At 43.5% G+C, this 22620-nt stretch overlaps 1 protein-coding gene across 5 annotated transcripts in view; it reads left to right on the forward strand.

Moving 5' to 3' along the window:
- Positions 1-22417, forward strand: part of LOC126872464 (probable nuclear hormone receptor HR38) — a 40553-nt gene extending 18136 nt beyond the window's left edge. For 4 of the 5 annotated variants that reach the window (XM_050632437.1, XM_050632439.1, XM_050632435.1 and 1 more), the window contains exons 2-8: positions 12454-12680; positions 14596-14837; positions 15097-15606; positions 16109-16439; positions 16565-16873; positions 17571-17805; positions 18263-22417. In XM_050632437.1, coding sequence (XP_050488394.1) covers positions 12454-12680; positions 14596-14837; positions 15097-15606; positions 16109-16439; positions 16565-16873; positions 17571-17805; positions 18263-18519 — 2111 coding nt within the window. In that variant the 3' untranslated portion in view covers positions 18520-22417. Of the gene's footprint in view, positions 1-11959; positions 12009-12453; positions 12681-14595; positions 14838-15096; positions 15607-16108; positions 16440-16564; positions 16874-17570; positions 17806-18262 lie in introns of those variants that run through there. The other variant, XM_050632438.1, reaches the window with a different exon arrangement.
- The last annotated feature ends 203 nt before the right edge of the window (positions 22418-22620 follow it).

The following is a 22620-nucleotide window of genomic DNA, read 5'->3' on the forward strand; positions in this document are numbered from 1 at the left end:
CGGTTATCGTATGGGAAAATCAGTAGATCGTTAAATGGATGCTAAACTGAAGGGTGAATAACGCGATTTCTGTAATCCTTTTGTTTCTGTAAATGATCTAACGAAAGGAATGATTAATGGGATACGGTAGATCGAACGTTCTTGAAACGAGAAATTAATTGTTCGTGACACAGCGACGATGTATTAGTGGAGGGAGGAGCTAGGAACGCGTGTCTGACTAGTAACCGCTCATTCTACTCCACGCTTGTCCGCTACAGTGTTCCAAACGAGGTAACAGCTGCGTCGTTGTTTCATGTTTACAACATGGTAAAAATTGATCGAGTCTTATTAGCCTGGGTCGATTCCACGTCTCTGGTCGCTTTCTAGCCGACGCATTATCATAGTTCGCCTTAAACCGACATGTAACCGGCGAACACGTTGATGTTACGCGTTCGCCGCGGTGGCAAAAAGGCGTCAGCTATTTCAATTACGGTATCGTACGGCTGTTTCGATTTTCTCGTCGAGTGAGAGGAGAGACTTTAGAAAACAGCGACGGAAAAACCTGCTCGCTTAATCGATCTTTGATCGCTTAATCGAGCCAGCCGATGCTACCGGCTTGCGACATCCGACAGGTAGAACCAGACGCACAACCGAAGGACCGAATCGAGAAAGGCCTCGAGCACGAGGTTTCTTCGCTCGATCTAGCTTTTTGCGATACATCGTCGATCCATCTCATCCCATTCCGTAATACCATACGCGGCCTCGCCGTGTATTTTTCTTGGACAGCCACGAATGGCAAACGAGATTCTTCTTACGCGTCAACCATTAGCGACAACGAATTTTTAATCGACACACGTTTATACGGGTTCCGAGACACGAAGTCAGTACCTTCTGGCAAGTTTCGAACGTGGATTTACGGCGTAGGATCGGACAAAGATCGCTCGGACTGATACTTGCTACAGGTTTCCCACGAACGTTTCTTCAGCCTGAGATTGCTTGGTATATTGCAACCAATACTCGTGCCACGAAGAAACCTGTCCGGTAAAGTTTCTTTTTGATTGAACACATACGCTTTAGCCTAAGTGACCCTATTAGTCGGTGGTTATCTTCCTTGTGACGTGCCGCGTAGACGCGGTGACCCCGGTAAATCCTTTCTCTTCGACGTGTCGACCGGTTGCAGCCTCCTCGTGCATCTGACATTCGCGAGGTGGCAAGCACGTCTTCCACTTGGATCGCGTGTAATCGCGCGTGTCCCGTATTTACGCGTTTCGCTGGCAACGTCCGCCGTGTCTGATTTAACGCTCGAGACTCGAAGATCGGTGGCTCGCTCGGTCGTAGTACGAAGAAATAGAATCCTTTAGGGACAACGAGTGGAATTGCGCAAGCGAGGAATCGCATTAGGAGCTGGTAATAATTTCGTCGTGCTTGCTTCTTGAAGGGAGAACGTGTTTCTTATAATTGGTTCCTCGTTACCGTCGATCGTCGTGTCTACGATGAAAAGTGCGATACATCGGTCGATCGATGCAAAAAAGGAATTCCAGCGTTCCCGTTGATCGTTCAATTACACGATTTCGATGACTACACATCGAGAGAATATTGTCCTCGATCGAAGGAAGAACAAAAACCGTGAACCCCCCACGATCAGCAGGCGTGAGACGTGTCTTGATGAAGCGCGATTACAGCCTCGTACGGCGTTGATTGAACCGATAGGGATCTCGCCGATGCTTTTTCAAGCCGACCGTTCGAGCCTCAACTCCTGTGGATCCGTCTTGTCTCCCGGTGATGGTGTAGCGCTGTACGCTCGAGACAAGCTGTCGTCGAGAACAGTTTGCGCGACGCGAACCTACAGGAATCACGTAATTGATGGACCGTATGCGGTCTGGAACCTCTGGCGATCGTTATGCAGATAAACTCGCCAGCACGTGCCGCAACCGGTGCACAAATTAATTCTGTTTTCAAGTGACGCTTGTGCGTCGATTGCTTATACCATCGAAGTGAATCTTTAAGATTACATAATCGAGGCTAGTGCCTGTACACTTAAAAGTTTCCTGTCGACGATTAAATGGCATAGTCTTGTGGAGGACGGTTGGTCGCGTTGTTGATTCGTGACAAGGCTAATTTGATATTGAAGCCGTCAAATGTATTTTTAAAATATTTATAAACATAATACAAAATACGGAGTCAATCGTAGATCGCTCGATACTGGTCCTTGTAAGAATGTTCGATAAGAACGCTCGATACTAACTGATTCGTTAAAGACAGCGTACTGATAAAAATGCTCAAGACTGAGACTGAAAACTGGTCGTCTTAACGATCGCGTTCGTTTATTTATACTGGTCGAGGGAGTACGGGAAAGTTTAAATTCAACTTCGGTTGACGGTTGCATGTAGCGGCGACATTGTTTTAGCCGGAGTTTGTTTACTATTACATTTTGTATATCCTAACGGTGTTGATATTCCAAGGTAAAACAGCAACATGATTCGAATAGTCCTTTAGTTCATGTGCCGCTACGTTCTTCAAAACGATATCGAAATTGCAAGAAGAGAATCGAAGAATCGCAGCTTCGGCATTAGACTGACACATTGTAAGTCGACTTTTCCTAGAACTAAATATAAATAACCTAAGCATCTCGTTGAATCAATCGAGGAGATAATTCGCCGATCGAGCGGTAAACATTAATTAGAATGGCGGACTTCTCTCTACGTTCGTATACTTTCAACCACGACGATTAGAAACCCACGCTCTCGAGAGGTTCTGCGAGAAGTTCCTCGACTGGTTCTCTTTTTCTCTTTCTCCCTCTCGCCCTCTATCGATCGCACTCGATTGAAATTCGTTTCTGCATCGAATTCGATGAAAGTATGTCGTTCCTAGTCGCTCTTGTGCGTGCGTACATCATCGAGATCTGGACGACGAGAGTGAGAGGACGAGCAACCGGTATCGTACGGCGCGACGGGGAAAGGAAACGATCCGTTCGACACGAATATACGCACGTACAAGCAAGGAAGTTACAGGGAGATGTTCGAGAATGTAACGTCGCTCGCTTCAGCAGGCGAATTCGCGTGAGAATCACACGCACGTGGATGCCGCATTTTATCACCGAATAGCGACGAATCGTGGTCGTCCTTGAGCGCTGCGACGATAGTCTCGCCTCGAGGACGTCTCACTCCAGCCTTAGTCGCGATTTATTCCTATGTGTTTTATTTCTGGAAATCGATGAGATTATGCGTGATAATCGCAAATTACCAATCGCGGTCGAGCCGTGTCGAAGACGCTTCGTTTCGGACGAATCACCGCTGGAAGATTCGACTCGCTGTTCGACGAGTGAATGGACTGGAGTATTGAAACGGCCTGACAAATGTCAAGTACCGAAGAACAGAGCCTTGATTGTAATAAGGATTCGTGAATAGCGTAAAAGGAGGAATAAAAGAGGAAGGTAAAATGTGCAATAATTAGGATGCGATAACGAGGCTGCTATATATGTATGCGCTCAGCCTTGAGATGCTCGAAGCATGGCATAAATTCTTCGTATTTGCACCTGAATGTCTAATTTATGTAGCAGATAAGGCTTTTAGACTATGGAACAATTTATAGTGGAATATAAAGCCGCTCGAATGATCGACTGCGCCAATAAAATGGAATAAGTATCCAACGTAATCCTTTCACCGTGGAATTTCAACAGATTCACGAAACGCTAAACCGTCTAATTCCTTATTTAGCCTGCAACTCTCATAGAATCGGCGTACAATTATCTTCTAATCCTAAAGAATTCTTAACTTCAAGTCTACCGACAAATATAAATTAATACGATGCTAAGGTAACAAAAATCTAAGGAAATTTTTCGTTTCTCTTATTCCAAAAAGTTGCCAAAAAGAAACAACTTTAGCATCTGTGCGTCGTCTCGTACCAAGGCCTCAGCTTCGAAGCGATCGAGCGAAAAAGACTCACGCCAAATCTGGAAGCAATTACGAGCTCTAGAACGTACGTTTCACGCGTCGCAACGCATGCATCTCGTTCACTTTTCGTCCAGTTTTATAGATCTACCACTTACGAACGCAAATGGATTAGTTTCATTAGTAGTCATCGAAAAATGGTGAACGTAGTATGACGCGCGTCCTACGAAACACGATAGCTGACACGTGCCGATAGAAAATCATTTATTAATATTCAAATAGTCGGTAATAAACGTTAGCTTCGTCTGGGGCCGTTTCCAGCCGAAACCTGACTAGTTTCGATCGGACGAAGTCGACTCGATCGCGATTAAGACCGGTTGAACCTGCCAAAGCGGACGCGCCAAACACGGCCCCTTGCATAACTGTCCACCACCGACCCTCGCGCCGAACACGTTGAATCATCTCGCAACACACGCGTCTCTCTCTTCCTTTTTTCCTTAACGTAACGCGAACGAAAAGTGATTAAACAACTTCGTCAATACTTTTTTTTCAGTTTTCCGTGCATTATCGGTCCTCCACTATCGCGTTTGTGTTTGCGGTAGAATCTCGATAATATTGTAATTACTAACTTCAAATCAAATCATCATAATTAACTAACTCAACCAATACGTTATTATCATTAATTATGATATTAATAACCCAGAGACATACGTATGTGAGCTGTTTATGCTAATTTTTTGTCATACGTTCATTCTTTTTCTCGTTGGTCTTTTTTTTTTTATAGATCAATTTTCCGTAGATAAAACGGTCGAGTTCTTATCGCAACGATAATTGCAACAGACATGGTGATAGTTTCGATCACGTGGAGTTAACATCGTGAAAGATCATAGATGGTGCAAAGTACTTTCCGACAGCAAACAAATTGTACCGTGGGTTTCCGTGTCGTGAAATCGGGGAAGTCCCCGATCCTACTCCGGAGATCTCGACGCCTGTCGAGACACACGCTTCGCGATATTCTACCGCGTCGCCTCTTTTGTTTTCCTCTCCATTCTTCGACCGAAGAGGAATCAAAGGATCGATATATGAGAGCGTGGAACACGCATGCGAAGATCAGGATGTGGGTGGAGCCGCGTCGTGCAGCCATTTTGCTCCCTACGCCATTCGTTTCGATACGCGTGAATCCGTATGTTCCCGTATCGTCGTCGTGTATGAATTTTTTAAACGTATCCCTTCTCTTTGACTCGCTCTTCCTTCCTTTCCACCGAAGGATGACGAAATTATGTCGAATTTCACAACACGATGCGCCACTGGAAATATAATTGCAACGCTGGTAGCGAGCGGCACGGCTGGTTTTCTATTTGCTTATTCTTTCATCCGAAGTATGCAGGATGATTGCTTACGCGACGCCTAGAAAAAGTTGCCTACGTTCGGCCGCATCCACGTTCCTCTTCGTTCGAGTCTTCCTTTTTTTTTTTCTTTTTTTTCACGCCTGTCGTCATTTTCTCTTTCCCGTTGTCTTTACTTACGAATGGTTTCGTAGGAATCGATGCTCGATTAAGTTAATAGCGAATTACGCGACGAAGAATCATTACTGACCTGTCGTGTTTGTTCTTCGTTTCCAGGCCGAGCGTTAAGACAGTCTCTCGTAAAATTCCATGGCCTGTAATTATTGTCCGGCACTTTTCTAGCCTGCTGATTTATGCACGGAGATTTTTGCTTGGTTCCCGCGTTCTCCCGCTCACGGATCGTCGATAATTTACTGCTCTGTCGACCCGTCCGAATATCGGCGAACGACGATCCACTGCGCGACCATATCGCCGATAGAGATTTTTTTCGCCGTAGCTTTATGGCTGGACTTTCCCCAGGATGTACAGGGTGTCTCTGTAAACGGTTATTTTACCGTTGAACGTGATACACATTGTGTTTCGTGCGATTCGCCGACGATTTTGTGTCACGGCTCGAGGCATCCACGTGCAGGGGAAACAGCTTACATCGTTCCTGGGTATCGACGTTGCAGATACTTTCTCCTATCGTACGATTAGCGAATGGGGATATCCAAAAGTCATTAAACTTTATGAGAACCTGTATCTTTTTTTATTTTCTCGGCAGTTGTCTAGTACACTCACAATTACGATTCATCTTCCGTCAAAACGTACCCGAACCACGTCCATATACAACTTTCTCTTAAAAGCCTTCGGGAGTCTTCAGCATCTAACTATTATTCTGCAGTGCCATCTCTGCCTCGAAATCCACGAAAAGAAAATCCAAACTAGCTCGACTTAAAGAGAAAGGAAGAAATCTGAAAAGATTCTTCGCGATAAGAGTCCTAATCAAATCGTGCACACATGCAGCGGAGGAAAAAGAGAAGATTCCTCGTAAACCACGGTCATGCTTGCAACCATTACGAAATTCGTTGCATGGTATTTGTTCGCGAGCGAGGATAATCCTGGCGTACCATCGAAAAGCCCAGCTATCGTCCTGTGTGTGCCACTGAATGCAGCCGGGCTGCATTGCAGCTGCACCCACGAGTCACACATCCTTCGTCGTGTCGTTCCCTTCTCCTCCTTCTTCCTCTCTCTTTCTTCTGCTCTTTCTTCTTCTTCTTCTTCTTCTTCTTCTTCTTATTCTTCTCGGTCGTGTCACGGCATACTGTGTACCCTTCCCACTTCTTTATTCCACGGCGCCTGGCCTGTGTACACGCGTGGTGTGTGTACGTGTGTGCATACGCGCAGTGCACGCCGAGAGAGCAAAGGAGAGTGCTCCGGCCGGAGCTAAGCCGGTCTCACGGTAGTTCTTCGGGGTCAGGGGGCGATATACCTACCTACCTACCTATCAGCCTGGCTGCTTGAGCCTGCGTGTCGCAAGCGACTCTCCGTATCCTCCTTCTCTCTCTCCTCCCTCGCGTAGCTCGACGTCGAAGCTCTTCTTTCACCTCGTTCGACACCGTAAGCCGCACTCTAACCCGGACCACGCGAGCCGCGACTAGCTCGCGAGCGTTTGAAACGGCCTTTGTATTCTTATTGGCCGCGCTAGCTATCGAGCAGCCTTTTATCGGGAGAGGTCAATCCACCGAGAACGTATCTAATCTTTCCAGGGTATCTGGACAATTTGTTTCAGCTTGGCTTTCCTGGTCCTGCTTTCACGGATCCGTGATTCGATCCGTGTTTCTTCTCTCCTCTCCGTAAGCGTTGCATTTTGCTCCTTCTTCGAGGTTGTCGATCGAAGGATTGCGTTTGTAAACGTAGGAAACCAAACGTACTGTCGAACGTAGCAGATAGCGGCCTATTGGTTGGCGCAGTATCTTTCTATGTGGAAATGTTTATGATAGCAATAAAAGATACAAGCTGTGTGTTTTCTGTGAAATTGCAGTGAAATCCTTGTCGAATAGGAAAGGTAAATCCTCGAGGAATACATCCAGCGAAATGATTGTTTGATAGAGTGATTAGCATGTTGGGTGGTTACGAATCTTTTTCTTTGATACGTTTTTTTTTTTTCGTTACGCGAAGGTTACCGTACTCGGCGAATTACGAAGCTGGTGATAATTCGGTCTCGGTGAATGGACTGCTAATGAACTGTCGAGAACGATGATAAGCACGTATCAGGCTTCGGATGGAACGTGATCGCGACACGAGGGTGACTCAGGATTCCCGGAGAGATTGTTGTAATCCTAATTGCGATGTCATCAATCTTTCACTAAATTCAGCGAAAGAGAAAGCTGCACCGAGTGCATACGCTGGACCAGTTTTAGAGTACACGTAGCATGGAAACTTTCAAATTATCTTACGTCCGATTCGACGATCCCGTGATTCATTCGACTTTCCACGCTGTGAAAAGATATATGACACGAAACCGTGCTAAATTAACACAGAAGGAAATATTCTTTATTAAAAAATATTCGAAATTCGCACATATATTACACGACACACGGAAATAAATATTTCTCAATATTCGAATAGTCGTTCGATTTGGATTACGGAAAAATTAAAATAAAATTTCATCTCCTATGAGAGGAAGAAAAAGAAAAAAGAAAATTATTTCAATTTAATAGTGAAAGTGTTAAATAAGTTTCGCGATGCCTTCAGGATACGACTGACTAAGAAAAATTAATAGTATAATCAGTGGTACATAGCTATTAAAGTTCGCCTCCTAATGGTAGGGAGATCGGATGATGCAGCATCTGCAATGATTAGTGCACATTAGGTAAGTGGGTCAAGATTTGAAATCAATATGATACGTGTACATGTATATGTACTTTATTAAAAAATAATCGAGTCGAGTGCGATAATACTAAAGAGCTGGTAACCAGCTTGTTTACTGTTCGTTAAATCCTGTAAAAAGTGACTATCATGAATTTTTCACGAAGAATGAAAAATTTCTGAGCCTGACTTTTCTGCAATTTCCAAAATGCCCGCAGCTACTGTATACTACTGTATACTACTTAGCAAGCAAACCTCTTAACCAATTACCAGATATGGATGATATCCATCATATAGTTATTTCATAGGGTCACCCAATGGTTACTTATACTAAAATCACAATTTTCACTTATAATTATCTTAATTGCTATGAACACGTTTGGTGATTCCTATCTGAATCTGAATCTGCGATGTACAGTGTCTATCGTAGATTAATGGAGCGAAAATATGTATGTATGTAAATAATATGTTCTTAGTGCCATTCCCATATTTTCAATTTTTATGTAAATACAAGAACTGTCCGAACAAGATATGAAGATTGCCTGAACTAATACAACTGCCATCTGATCGAGTACTCACCCTGGATATTATTCACTTTATAGTAAATCAATGGTTACTAGTTCATCCACAGTCTATATTCCGAATGGAATGGCAGCTTCTTTCCCTTCTGCAATACTTTCTTGAAGTAAATTCCAATGTGATGAAATTGGGATTCCCCGTAACGAACAGTGCAAGGACGTCAGAACAGGAATTTCAGCTTAAAAGAAGGAACGCAAAAAAGGAGATTCGGCGATAAAAATATAAGGACAATTGAGGATAGAATCTCAGCAATGAAAACAAAGCGTTAGAACGCAAAAGCAAGAATCTTTAATAAAAAAAAAAATAACAATACAAGATATTAAGAAAAATACAAGTAACCGAAGCAACATAGCAAATGAAAATCAACGTCCTAAAAAAGATGCACACAATAAACAACGAAGTTCTTTAAAAACTTAAAACATCCTAAGAGCCACGTGCTAGAAATCTAATAAAATCCGAATATATCGTATAGCACTTCGTCATCATTGTATAGACTTCGCAGTATCGACTTTGAAAACAATCTCTCCACTAAGATCTCTGAATGCGAAAATCAAGCGTGAAAATAAGAGAAATTGGAAAAGTAATGCCAGCTTCCAGAGAAGTAAAATGCGATGAGCATAGCTGCTAAAAGGAAAAAGGCAAACGAAAGGCTGGCACACGACCGTCCCTACTTAGTAGTGAAAGGGTTAATTACGATCGTCCAACTGTAGAGACGCTCGGCTCGTGTGGGCGAACCGATGCGAGCTTTAAATCGAAGATATCTCGGTACGCGATTATATGTCGCGTACGGCTGCAAGACATGATCAGGTCCTACTTTCTCTCGTGCACGCACGCTCACCCACCACCGGTTGCTAACGTCGTTAGGTGTGCCTGCATACGAGACGCGTCGATTGATCGGCAATATAATTCTCGAGGTTCGAAGGTAACGTTGTAACGAAGAAAAGTCCTCCGATGCGTTTATTAATAGCGTCCTTCTTTCTCTTTATCTCCATCTCCCTCACTATTTCTCCTCGTAGCTACGGGTTTTCTCATAAACGACACGTTAGAAAGAAACTCGCTGCCAGAATGAATTATTCATGAAGGATATCAATTATCTTGGTAAGCCATGAAATGAAAACACGTGACTGGACAATCGTTGCAATTAGCCCGTAACTTATAGGAATTTCATGCCTAATTGTGGCTGTACACTCGTCCGATGCTACCAAGTAACAGTGACGTCAGTGATGACTCTTCTCTCAAGCGGAAAGTGGGTCGTTTCGATATGAAAAATCGCACAAAATTTTCACGCCTGTCTTCCCGAGATATGTATCACTCAACGACTCTTACAAACTATACACAGAAGTCTTTCGCAATTTCTGAATGTCCAGAATTCCTCAGTTCAATTACACAACCGCGGAATCTGTCTATTAACACGATGATCTACGACAGTGCGTATTTTTCTCTTCGTCTATATCTAGCGACACACAAACAGCGTTTAATAGTTCTGCGTAATGTTATCTTATTTGTCAAAGCAGTCTTATGTATTCATATAGAAAATTACTCAAAGCTCTTCGTGCCACATCCATCCGATCCTTCCAATCTTCATTGGATACGGTATTCGCGAGACGATCGAGAGTGGAGAAGAAGGAAGCGAAAGGAAGAGCAGATACAGAAGACTGGAAGGAACGAGTGGTTAATTCATGAGAGCAAATTGTTGAGAAACGAAGCAAGTGGCTGTGCGCGGCGTGGCTGCACGTGGTGGCACGTGGAGAGGCGTGGTTCGTGGGAGGGCCGTGTATACCGGTGTAATCCACTTGGCACACGCTGTTCGGCTAACCCTACTCTTGCTCGTCCGTTCGCTACCCTACCCTGGCTACCTCTGCCTTTACCCTGCCTACGGTGCTGTCGGTGCTAGCGTTGTAGAAGTTAATCGAGTCCTTCCGTGCACGTGCACACCGGCTCAGGTGCAGCCTGTTTTCTCTAGTATGCGCTCCCGTAGGTGGGATCGGTTCTACTCGCGCCTCTCCTTCGCGGTCTCGCTGATCCTCGCTGTCTGATAGGGCTCATTGTTTTGGATCGAGCTATCTTAATTGGCGGAGCAACCACCTTGCACGGGTTACAACGAGAGAGGAAAGGAAAAGGTTAAAGGTACGGGTGAGAGAAAGAGAGTGGGCTATACAGGCAACATTTATGACTTTTCGTTAGGTAATGACAGACTTCTAGCCCGATCGATCTGACTGCGTTGAGATTTATGGCCGTATAGATCCGATGCCAGCCGCGTTTGCATCGATACTTATCAAGCAAGGCTTGTGTGCAGTCCCTTTTAATTCGCCATAACCGGTGTCGCTATCGTATCGAATCACGTCGCACCCTCTACACCCCTCTACGATTAATCTCCGCCACGGTGGAATCGTTTACGACTCGGCTATGCCATGTTTCACGACGTGAAAAACCACTGGGTGGTCCTCTCACGATCCCCATTGCGAAATTCAATCAAATCGCCGGTCTAGGTGACCGTGACTATCTCTCGTTCGCATCTTCCCTGATCCTTCAACGAGTCGAAAGGATGGAGAACTCAAAAGAGCAGAACGCATCTGCTTAACCCATCACTTGTTAATGTCACTTTCTATTCGTTCCTCTTTACGTAACGTATCAATTAATCGAAACGTATCAATTTCTAGCCTTTGTGAGAGAATTGTAGCGAACGAAGTGTGGTAATATTATTCTAAGAATCGAGTGAGGCGATATTTAGTAAAAAAAAAAAAGATTGTAATAACTATGGTGATAATGAAAATGATGGAAATGTGATGGCAGGTACTGACAATTTTTCCTATATTCCTACGTTCTTTTAAGGTTCGTTTCATGCATAGATTCTAAAGATAAAAGGCGAGCGATCTCTTCGTTGACGGGACGAGGTATAGTCATCCCTCGGGCGTTAGGGATAATATCGCGTAATAATAATCGAGCAGAGGGTATGGTGGCTGTCTGCATAGGACGGTAGTATTTTAAATGCCAATGATTTCATGTCTCCCTGGGGTGTCGGAGCTACCCTATATAGGACGAAACCTCGGCGTCGAGGACCTCAGTCGACGACGAGAATTCGACGACTAATAAGTCGGTACCAGATAGTGATAACAACCGGTTAAAACGAGTAGCGTCAAACAAGAAAAACGGGAACCAGTGAAAGTTGTTTCCGAATTCCACTGGCTGCCAGGCCATCCTTGGCCTGGTGGTCGAAATTTACTCGTACTTCTAAGAATCGATCTGTGCAAACGCGTTCGTCTCTCACGGAACCAAATTCGTCCGAGTTCGAGGCCTCTCGATTCTAAATTGGTCGCAGAGATGATCACCATGGACGCCGGTCACTCTCAATATCGCAGATATTGTACGTACGCAGTTGTTAACTAAATTCTCGATTCGCGTCACGTCTGGACACAAAAGAAAGAAAAGATCATGGTACCTTTGTAGGATAGAAATAGTCTGGCGCGTACATTCAACGCGTCATCGCGGGGAATACGTGTCAGAAAGTTTAGTTTCTCATCCCTCTTTGTTTCATCATGAAACAATAAACGCGTTGGCTTTGGACCAAAGAACTTTTCATCATATTCTGGAACAATGTCCTCGATAGACGTTATATGCGAGCGACGTTTTATTACAGAAAGGAAAAAATATAGAGAGATGCGTTAGTCGAACTGTCGTAGATTGCTTAGCCGCCTCTGTAATTGGTTTTATAAGATGCATAATGTTTAAGATCGGTGCATTAAGTCGAAGGAATTTAAAGCGATCTCGCTGCTAGCAGTAGCTTCAGGATGTGTTGCGTTCTGTTGCAGGGCAATTGCATTCGCCGAACGGCGACAGCGATAACAGCAACGGTAGTCAGCGTGCGGTGGCTATTACACGGAACGACGTAGAGCAACAGCAACAGCCACATCGCCAGCGGCATCAACGGCAGGCAACAACTACTGTTCCAGTTCTCGCCTGCACGAATCAGTCTTCTACAACCACGACAACCACCGCGTTCACGGTAGCATCAAGCATGCTTCTCCTACAGACGCAGGTAATGTAATGTCCAGGTTCGCTCTTCAAACCCTTTCCCCTTTATTCTTTATTATTAATTATAATCAGGTCAGCAAGAATTCACTCTGATGCGCTTCGCGCACCCTTTTTTGCGCGACATTACTCTCAACGTCATATTACGATCGATGATCCATCTTTTCTTCTTATATTTCCAAATCTCGCGTAGCTCTTTAGAATACTACCCTATTTCACGTTTTTCGCAGCATTTGCTTTTTCGGAAGTTTTCCCGCGGTCAGTGACTCCTTGCCTTCAATTTTCTTTAGTACTATTTCGTGTATTCGGATTTAAAATTAGACTTTGTCGTTCTTAATCGACAAAAAAATTGTTAATAACAGCCCTCCATAGTTATACGTGAAAACATGTTTCTTAACGCGATCGGAATTTACGTGAACGTCGTCTGGCGGAACCAGCTGGTAATTATCGAATCCCGTATTTAGTGGGTCGCTCGGGCTCGCGGGACTTTCACTATTTCACTATCTTATCTGTTCCGTGGTCTTCGAACTCCGCGAGTCTAGCTCGACCCGCAACAAGATCTGCCCTCCTACGTTCCGGCGTTCTTGATCGTCATCTGCATTCGCTTATCGCGCACCATCTGCATTCCTGCCCACGTACCCGGATCTCCAGTGTCGTCCTACCTGTTTCTATCCCTTCTCTTATGTTCATTTTCCGTCTTGGAAAGTCTTTTCGTTGAAAACGTCTGTCCGCGGGATCGTCACGCGTAATTAAACGGCTGACAACGCTTGGTCTAGCTGTACCACGAAATTAGTAATCCTACGTAGAGAAGTTACACGCAGCCACGCTTTCATGGTGTCGTAATTGCTCGTAGGAAGTTTCGTAAGGAAGAATGGGGGGTTGAACGGCTTCGAGAGGCCGTTTAGGAGGCCGTAGTCAGGGTTATGGTAGGCTGACAATTCGATCGTCGGCTCTCGAGGGAGCGATGAACGAAATGTCAGCTCAGAAGCGGAACCAACCCGGCAAATTGAATATCCACACCCCATCCTACCTCCATCGTGCTGATATCCTCCAATAGTTACCTGGCCAGACGTTCGTCCGTGTCCTTGTTGCGTCCATGTTGTCTTCCACTCGATTTTCATTTCCCTTCTCGGAGAAATAAATGTTGCTTTAATTATTATATGTTTCACGCTGATATTTTTATTTATGCAGTATCGACGCGACAGTCGACCTTAATATCTTTAAGTAAAATGTCAGCCGATATTTATAGTAATATTCGTATTAAAGATCGTTTATAATAATATAGGGAAAGAGATTATAAATCGAGACATCGGTGTTCGTAACGGGTAAGATAGTATTGGACGATTATTAGAGTCACGTGGACCAAGTACGGATTTTATACGAGTATGGCGAGTTTGGATTAGAAAGAAGAGATTCGTTCGATTCGATTAAACGTAGGAATCTCCGCGTGACTGTTTGAGTTACAGACAACACGCGATACGAGAGCCCACTTCGCTCTTCTCCGACATCCTCACTGCGCACCTCAACTGTACATCGATGTCTCGACACGGCTCGCAATTGTGGTCGAACAATGTTACCGCCTTGCAGTCGAGTACTTCGATTTGCCGCTCGCACGGCTCTCCCGACGTTGTCCGACATTGTAGAAACAATAGAAAAAGTGTACCAGTACCACGGAATTGAATTATCAAAGATCGACAGATATTTCGTGGTCCAATTAACCGTTGTTTGATGTTCTTTATCCACTGAAACAATATAAAAAAATTATCAAATCTTTTTGCCAAACGTAAAAAAGATTTTGTTCGAGTTTGGTGCAGCTTTGAAAACTTTAAATAGTTGAATAGTTGTCGATTTTACAAAAATTGAATGAAATCTCAGTTCGCGATTGAAAATGATCCAACCGAGGTTCAATGCGATTTTTCTAGAGTCCTTTCGGATGTAGCACTCTGGCGGATTTATTGAGTGCCTCGTACACGGATCCAGCGGATGCGGGAAGTCTACCGGAGGAGCTGGACCCATTTCCAGAACTACAGCTGGGTAATCCGCAAGGTGTACCCACGGCTGACGAGTCAGCCCAGGCACAACAAACGGTACATCATCAACAACCACCACAACCGCCTCCATCAGCAGCTCCTCTTCCCGAGGACGTGCAACCAGACTCCCTTAGGTACCGCTCGTTGCTTTCAATCTGCATTTCACCTTTCACAGATAGAATCTTAGATTTGGCCGATAGGTAAAAGATAAATCATAGTTGGCATTCTGTCATTACTTTTACGATTCTGCGAATCAGCTTGTTCTACGCGATTGCATGTTTCATTGTGTGATTTAACGATCATCATCGGTAGCATGAAGAAAGATCGTAGCTGGCATTTCGTTCGGACGAGTCGACCGGTCCACTGACATTTAATTCTGATCTGTCTGAGCAGCAGTTCTACACCCCTGCCAAGTTTCCAAGAAACCTACACGGCTCAACGGTACACCAGACAGGAACTGCAGGTTCTCGGCATCAAGATGGACGAGGCAGAATGTTACGATAACTCGGTGTATCCATGCGCCACCGGACATTATCCCACCGAATTTTCACCCACATTGCCCTACCACGACCACAGGCAACAACATCTTCATCATCACCATCAACAACAACAGTCAACACTTCCTCCGCAACAACAACATCATCATAATCATCAAGGTTATTTCGCGACAGAAACGGCTCCGACACCGACCACGGCTGTTCCTCCCCCATCGAATCATCGACAGGACTCGCCATATGGTGCAGCGGTCACTGTACCCATGGTGTATGGTCCATCACCGACCATAACTGGCGGTGCCACACCGGTTGCACCAACGGACAATTACCCTACCGTCGACAACGTCGTCGTAGGGACGCCTCGTCCACGGAGGGCGTCTCTACCCACGCAGAGGTCAGAGTCTGCGAGGTAATGAATCGTAGTCGACTTTCATTATACGGGGAATATTGATTTCAATGTTAATGTGTACTGTTGAAAACAATTAGAGAATCTCTATTATGAGTGGATCTATTGTTAATCAAGTGAAGAAGTTTTATAGGCTTCGTACAAATTGACATGTTGTTCGTGTGTTACTGCCGTAAATGTAAACATTAACATAAGATGCTGGGAATGGATATAACATAAAAAAGAGTTTTTTAATTATTTGGAGCAGCGTAGTTGTTGGATATTCTTTCTTTTTTGAACAATTTTATATAAGCTCTTGAACCATTTGTAATGAATCAATTATCGAATAAACGACTATACAATTTCGTTTTCTTTTTTAACATTAAAATATGGCATTTATCCGGGAAGACTAACGCGTCTATCCGAGATGAACTTCCTTCCCGACTTTGTTCGTTCGAAAAGAAAGGAACTTTATGTAATATTTTGAAGTTGTGAGATTTTAAAGAAACGTGTCTTTCATTGACAGTAGTGGCAGTACAGAATCCCCGAAAGCACGCGGTGGAAGCGGAGGCACTGGAAATTCTGTGAGTTCTCCGTCACCTGGAAGCACAACCAGCAACGAACGAGCACCGCCGAGTCCCAGTCAATTGTGCGCTGTTTGTGGCGACACGGCAGCGTGTCAACACTATGGTGTGCGTACCTGTGAGGGCTGCAAAGGGTTCTTCAAGAGAACCGTGCAGAAAGGCTCAAAATACGTGTGTCTAGCAGAGAAAGCTTGCCCCGTTGACAAACGCCGACGGAATCGTTGCCAATTTTGTCGCTTCCAGAAGTGCTTGATGGTCGGTATGGTGAAAGAGGTAAGATTATAAAATTATTAAAACAAGATAACAAAGTAAAAAATATTGGCACACGTTGAAAACATTATTCTTCGGAAGAATATTGAGAATTCTAAAGGATATAACAAAAGTTATTCGTTTAATAGGTTGTAAGGACGGATTCCTTGAGGGGTCGTCGAGGTAGACTACCATCGAAGCCAAAATCCCCACAAGAGTCGCCACCGAGTTCTCCAGTTTCCTTGATTACAGCTCTGGTTCGTGCACATTTGGACACGACACCCGATCAAGCGACATTAGACTATTCGCAGTATCGACAATCGAGTCCTGGTGATCCGCCTATCACAGAGGCCGAAAAGACTCAGCAATTTTACAATCTTCTCACTACGTCCATCGACGTGATTCGAACTTTTGCCGATAAGATTCCTGGTTTCACGGATTTAGTACGGGAAGATCAGGTAATGTAAATATTCTTATTAATAATTCTCATTAATCTTTTCGTCAGCCTTCGATGATATGCTCGTGCAACCATATGCGAGTCGCGATATATTGTTTATTACGTATCGACGAGCAATATCTGTAAGGGAAGCTTTCATTAAAGAAATCGATAGCTTGTACATTTTCTAAAAGGTCAATCCTGACGAGCCTACGACATGTCTAATCGACGGTCTGATTGGTCGGTTATCTAGTTGCTAGCCTCGAGCCACCGATGAAAATAACATTCTCTCGTAACAAAGTTGCTTTTTTAACAATTTCTAATTCGTCTTCCACGATTCACGTATACCTTTTATACATATCGGTGGAAACGATATAACGAGGTCGTAAAATCGATCAGGCGTTAAAGTTTACATGTTTAAAGACCGAAACATGTAAGTGGAGAAATTTTAGGATTAATAAGGAGTTCGAGCCTTGTTCAGGGCCGTACGATGTCAACTCAGAACTAGTCCTTTCTTTCAAGTAGATAAGTCAACGATGAAGAATTCTCTGCCAATCTTGATTACCCGTGACGTACGGTCCTGAATACGGCTAGATCAATCGGTATCGCCGTTTAACTTTTTAATTTACGATCTCGTTATATCACTGTCATCGACTGTACGTATCATAACCATAATTTGGTTTTCTAACACGAGTTTTCGTTGTTGCTACTCTTCGTAGGAGCTACTTTTCCAGTCAGCCAGTCTGGAACTCTTTGTTCTTCGGTTGGCGTACCGTACAAAACCAGAAGACACCAAGCTGACATTTTGCAACGGTGTGGTTCTGGCATTGGAACAATGTCAACGTAGCTTTGGCGATTGGCTCCACAGTATCCTCGAGTTCAGCAAAGCTCTTCATATTCTCGACGTAGACACTAGTGCTTTCGCTTGCCTGTGTGCGCTTACCCTCGTTACTGGTAAGTTTCATCGAAGTTCTTGTTTTTTTCTTATTCGAAAGAATATCATAAGTATGAACGTTACTTTTCTATTCCGATTTACCCTCGATTCCTCTCTCGTCTATTTGACGACTCTCCATTAGGCGCGATCGTCTGGTAGATAAATTATTTATCGATCAACCTGTTAGTTATTGATGCGACGACGAAAAGAAACCGCCATCGTTCGTGTCTATTGCACGCGATACGTCGACGCGATTTTCCTCGCGAGTTGCATGTGCGTGCTCCTTTTCGGCCAATTCAACGACGTCGTAGAATTACGATTGCACGCAACATCGGCTTCCCTTCCCGTTTAAATTGTCTAGCGAATCTGGAAATCTAGTCATTTTCGTTACAAACCGGTTCATCCCTATGTCCATCGAATGATTGAAATTGGATCGATTGATAAAAAACGCGTATGTTTCTCTGCTTAAAATTACAGCAAGGTACGGCCTGAAGGAACCTCATCGCATGGAACAACTACAGTCGAAAATAATCTCGTCCCTTCGCGATCATGTCACCTATAACGCCGAAGCGCAGAGGAAAGCGCACTATCTGTCCCGTTTGTTAGGTAAACTACCGGAACTGAGGAGTCTGTCAGTGCAAGGGCTCCAGCGTATCTTTTACCTGAAACTGGAGGATCTGGTCCCGGCGCCACCAATGATCGAGACGATGTTTGTCGGTAGTCTACCGTTCTAATCGCCTTCTCGAGCCAAGCCTAAGGCTTTATCTTCGCGTAGAACAATTTACTCTTGAGATCTTGTGCGGTTGCGTACCTACTCGATTAAGTTTCCTTAGTTCTTATACGTATACGTAGGTTCTACTATCTTCTTGCGTGTACCCTCACATGATTTTCACACGAGTGTCGACGCATGAATCGTCGTATACCACGGCAGTCAGCTCGATGAATTCTGTCGAGACTGTTTGTCTCGAGGCTGACTCGTCGTTTAGATGTTTTAGCGAATAGATGCGTGCATGCGATCGAGTATCGTGCAAGTGTACATTGGAGTGAATGTACGCGCGAATGGACGAGCCGGAAGACGTGGTTTGTCGCTAAATTTAAGACAAAGTTCCCTGTGCGTGTATGGATGAGAGACGGGTGGATGAGCGGGGCGCATGTCTTCGTGATGTGTCAGCGAGCAGACGCGAGTGCTCGACCTGACAACTGTTACTATTGTTACTACTATTATTACTGCTATTACTATTTTAACACTGTACGATGTAACAACTATTCTTGCTATCGAAAGTATCGAGAACCATGTAACAAAGGTGAACTCGGTTTCTTGGCGGATTATCGGGGCCCACGGAGAAATGACAGTGAAACAAACGGTAGATTTCCCCTTTCGTAAGAGGATCTAACGTTTTACTATGCGTTTATAGCTGACGAAAAGAGCAGTGGCATGCGGAAGATTAATCACGGAGTGTTTTATCAATTGATAATTCTAAATGCTACGCTATTTCTCGCAAACATGCACAAATGAAACGAAAAAAAAAAAAAAAAAGAAGAAAGAAAAGGTATACAGTACTCGTTACACACATCTTATACGTACACATACACATGAATTTTTATCACTTTTCTACCTACTTTATACATGTATAAGTCGCTACGTCAACGAACAAAGTCGCTACGTTTCTTTCATTGCTCATGCTGCATCGATTGCCCCCGACGATCCGCCCAATCGGGACGAATATCTCTTCTTTTGGTGAACAAAAATGTACTTATTACTCGTCGAGGAGAAAGAAGAGAGAACGCATTGACGATTCGCAACATATCAGAGCAACGACGGAAGAGCGGAGACAAGTAGATTATCACAGATTATGTTAGTAATTAATATTCCTCCATCTACCTTTTGTCCCACTTCTAAATCAATTTCGCTCTTCCGTGTTGATAGTTTAGGTGTACGTAGATCGTGACTGTGATCACACTCGAACGTCGCGATGATGCTAAAATGGATTATTGGTAGAAAATCCTTGTTTCCTTGTTTCCTGATTCCCTGTGCTCGTATTCATGCGAAACTCGTGTCCTTTGGCTTACTAGCTTCATCGATCCGAGGCTAATCGGTGCTCTGTTATCCCCTCCTGACCCTCGATCGCATGGAATTTAGTATCATTGAAAACGTGTGAGTGTCTTCCAAGTCACGTGGTCGAGATCCGCTCGGCTCAAAATAATTACCACTATTCTTGCGTTAATGTGATTTTAGACAGCTAAGGGAGAAGAAGAATGAAGTAGGACCCGAACGTAGCCGATCGGCTGCACCATCCATCTGGACGAGCATGAGAGGAACTGAATATAAGTGCATAGCGTTATTTCGATCGCGACCGATCAGCAATGAACAGTGGCTTCGTTACGGGTCCGGCATAAAGTTACCTATTACGTTATGACATTTATTTTTAATCAAACTAACGTAGACAGTCCTATTTATACGTATACCGCGCCGCTACTACTACTTATACTATTACTTGCTACTTATTAATTACTATTACTTAACTACTACTTACCGCTAATGTTACGATTTTATGGCGTTACTGTCGCTGCTACCGCTGTTACCATCCGCTACCTTCTTACCACCACCTTGTGTTACCATAACTTGCTAAATGCGTAAGAAACATCGTCGACGTTAAGCACTCTTCGCCGCTGCAATATATCACCAGGATAACAAAAACGTCTCCTTTGGATGTAAAAGAAATAATCAACCCTAGACTGGATTGCATTGACGCACGATCCAAAGAAACTGGAGGGGACCCATGATGAATTTCATGGAAGATTAAAATCGCTATATCAAGGAATCGTTGATGGTTAAGTTGGCGTAATATTTCCAGCATGGCCCGTTGAAAATGGCCATCCTAATTGTTCGGCAACAATACTTTCCTCTTTTGTGTGTATGTTACTTGTCAACGTAAAAGTACAACCCAGTAAACCGATCCAACCGATACAGCGTTTAAATCGCAACATTAATCTTAGTACACCTAATTTCAGAAAGACACGGTCCGCGTGGCGATCGCCATGTGGTTCTTCTAACTTAAAGAGAGGCAGGAAAACACGTTAACGATACATATATGTGCACAATAGGTATAAAATAATTACGTGTGTATACGTTACTCTCTACTCGCTGTGTGTATCCGCAAATGTTCCACGCTTTATAAGGAAACAGAGAGGATTCGAGTTCGACCACTAGCTGAATCGTCTCGATTCATTTTCTTTGATTTCTACGCAATCGTAGTTTTTTCATAAAAGTCGAGTTTCATCATCTCCCACTCTTTCTTTCGTATTTTATATATTATTTCTCGATTCGTTGTTTATTCGGTACTATTTCTTGTGCAAGAGTTATCGATTGCTAGCCATATAAGAGCTTCCGTTTAGCGGTCTCTCGTTACGGAAGAGTACACGGAGAAAGGAGTAATTAACGTCGAGCTTCATTAAACGGTACTCGAGCAGACGTAATTCAATTTTCAAGCCTGCACTCGCGATTAAGTTGTGAGTGTCAACATCAACAACGCTTTTCTCTGTGCAAACGAGCTTCATTGGCATTGGCCGCGTGTGTGGAAACGTTTGCGGATGGATACGATCGCAGGTGTTCGGTGAAACGAGAACAACATATGCCCGGCAAGAAAGCAAGGTACAAGTATCCGAAAAGGGGACACGTCACTTTGAGTTCTCTTTTCGAATGAAAATTAGGATAACGCCGTGGAAACGAACGGTTTCGTTTATTATCTAATTCGTCATATCTTCGGCCGACCACTATGTAATATTGAATTTTTAATTAAGCATAATGCTCCCTTTCTAGCAGCACGTATTAATAATTGATTCCCGTTTTCGGATTATATGACACAAGAACAAAATCCGTACGTTTCCATCGTGTGTGTATAGAGCGCATCGAGTCCAGAAGAGATTTAGAGGCTGATGGAATTCGTCAAATTAAACGGTGCTATTAGGCTAATTGTGATTAACGAACGCTTAATGAATTCGAGAATTCTTAAGTTTCTTGCCTCGCTCATATAATAGAGGGGAAGAATATTTTTGTTCCTATTACTTAAGAAAATTAAAGGAAGCATCGCGAACAGTTTCTAATCCCCTATTGGAGTAGAAACAATTTAACTCGTGATTGACGTGCTCCGATTACGATTCCGCCAAATCTTTCCTGGACTCAACGCTGATTAGCGTTGTATTATTTTTTACGATGCTACGACATGTAAATTGCGCGTGCACCTTTCCCGATTTAGCGGAAAGGGTTACAAGAAAAAGAGATAAAGAAAAAGTTTTAAAATCTTATATAAAACAAAAAAAAAAAAAAAAAGAAAAGAAACGGAGCGAGGAGGGATATAAGAATGAAATAAACTAAAGCGGAGAACAAGGGATCTCGGATCGTTCGAACGTAGAAATATCTCGAATGAAAAACGAAATCATCTCAAGTATTGTTGTTATCGATTAATTGTCATCGCTGTAAAATGAACAAAGGCCAATTCCATTAGGTGTACTTTATCCTCTTCCCTCGATGTAACAATAAATGTTCAATCAACGGATGATTTAATTTTTTTTTTTATTGAGTTTGTCGTTCTTTTTCTTTGATAAAATAAAATTGAATGTTGTAATGTGGTACGTTCGACCTTCCATGTGGAAATCACAGCGTTTGTAAGGAGTTCGAAATCGAAATTCGTTCCCTTTCCGTCCAAAATATGAGATAGAACTTTTCCATGTTTGCTATCGTGCGTTGTATCGTTTTCTGTCCCAGATCAAGTTTTATGAAGTCATACGAAAAAGAAGAATAGAAAAAATAAATGAAAAGAAATAAAACGTGACAA

This window comes from Bombus huntii, chromosome 13 (assembly GCF_024542735.1).
Source record: "Bombus huntii isolate Logan2020A chromosome 13, iyBomHunt1.1, whole genome shotgun sequence".
NCBI lineage: Eukaryota > Metazoa > Arthropoda > Insecta > Hymenoptera > Apidae > Bombus > Bombus huntii.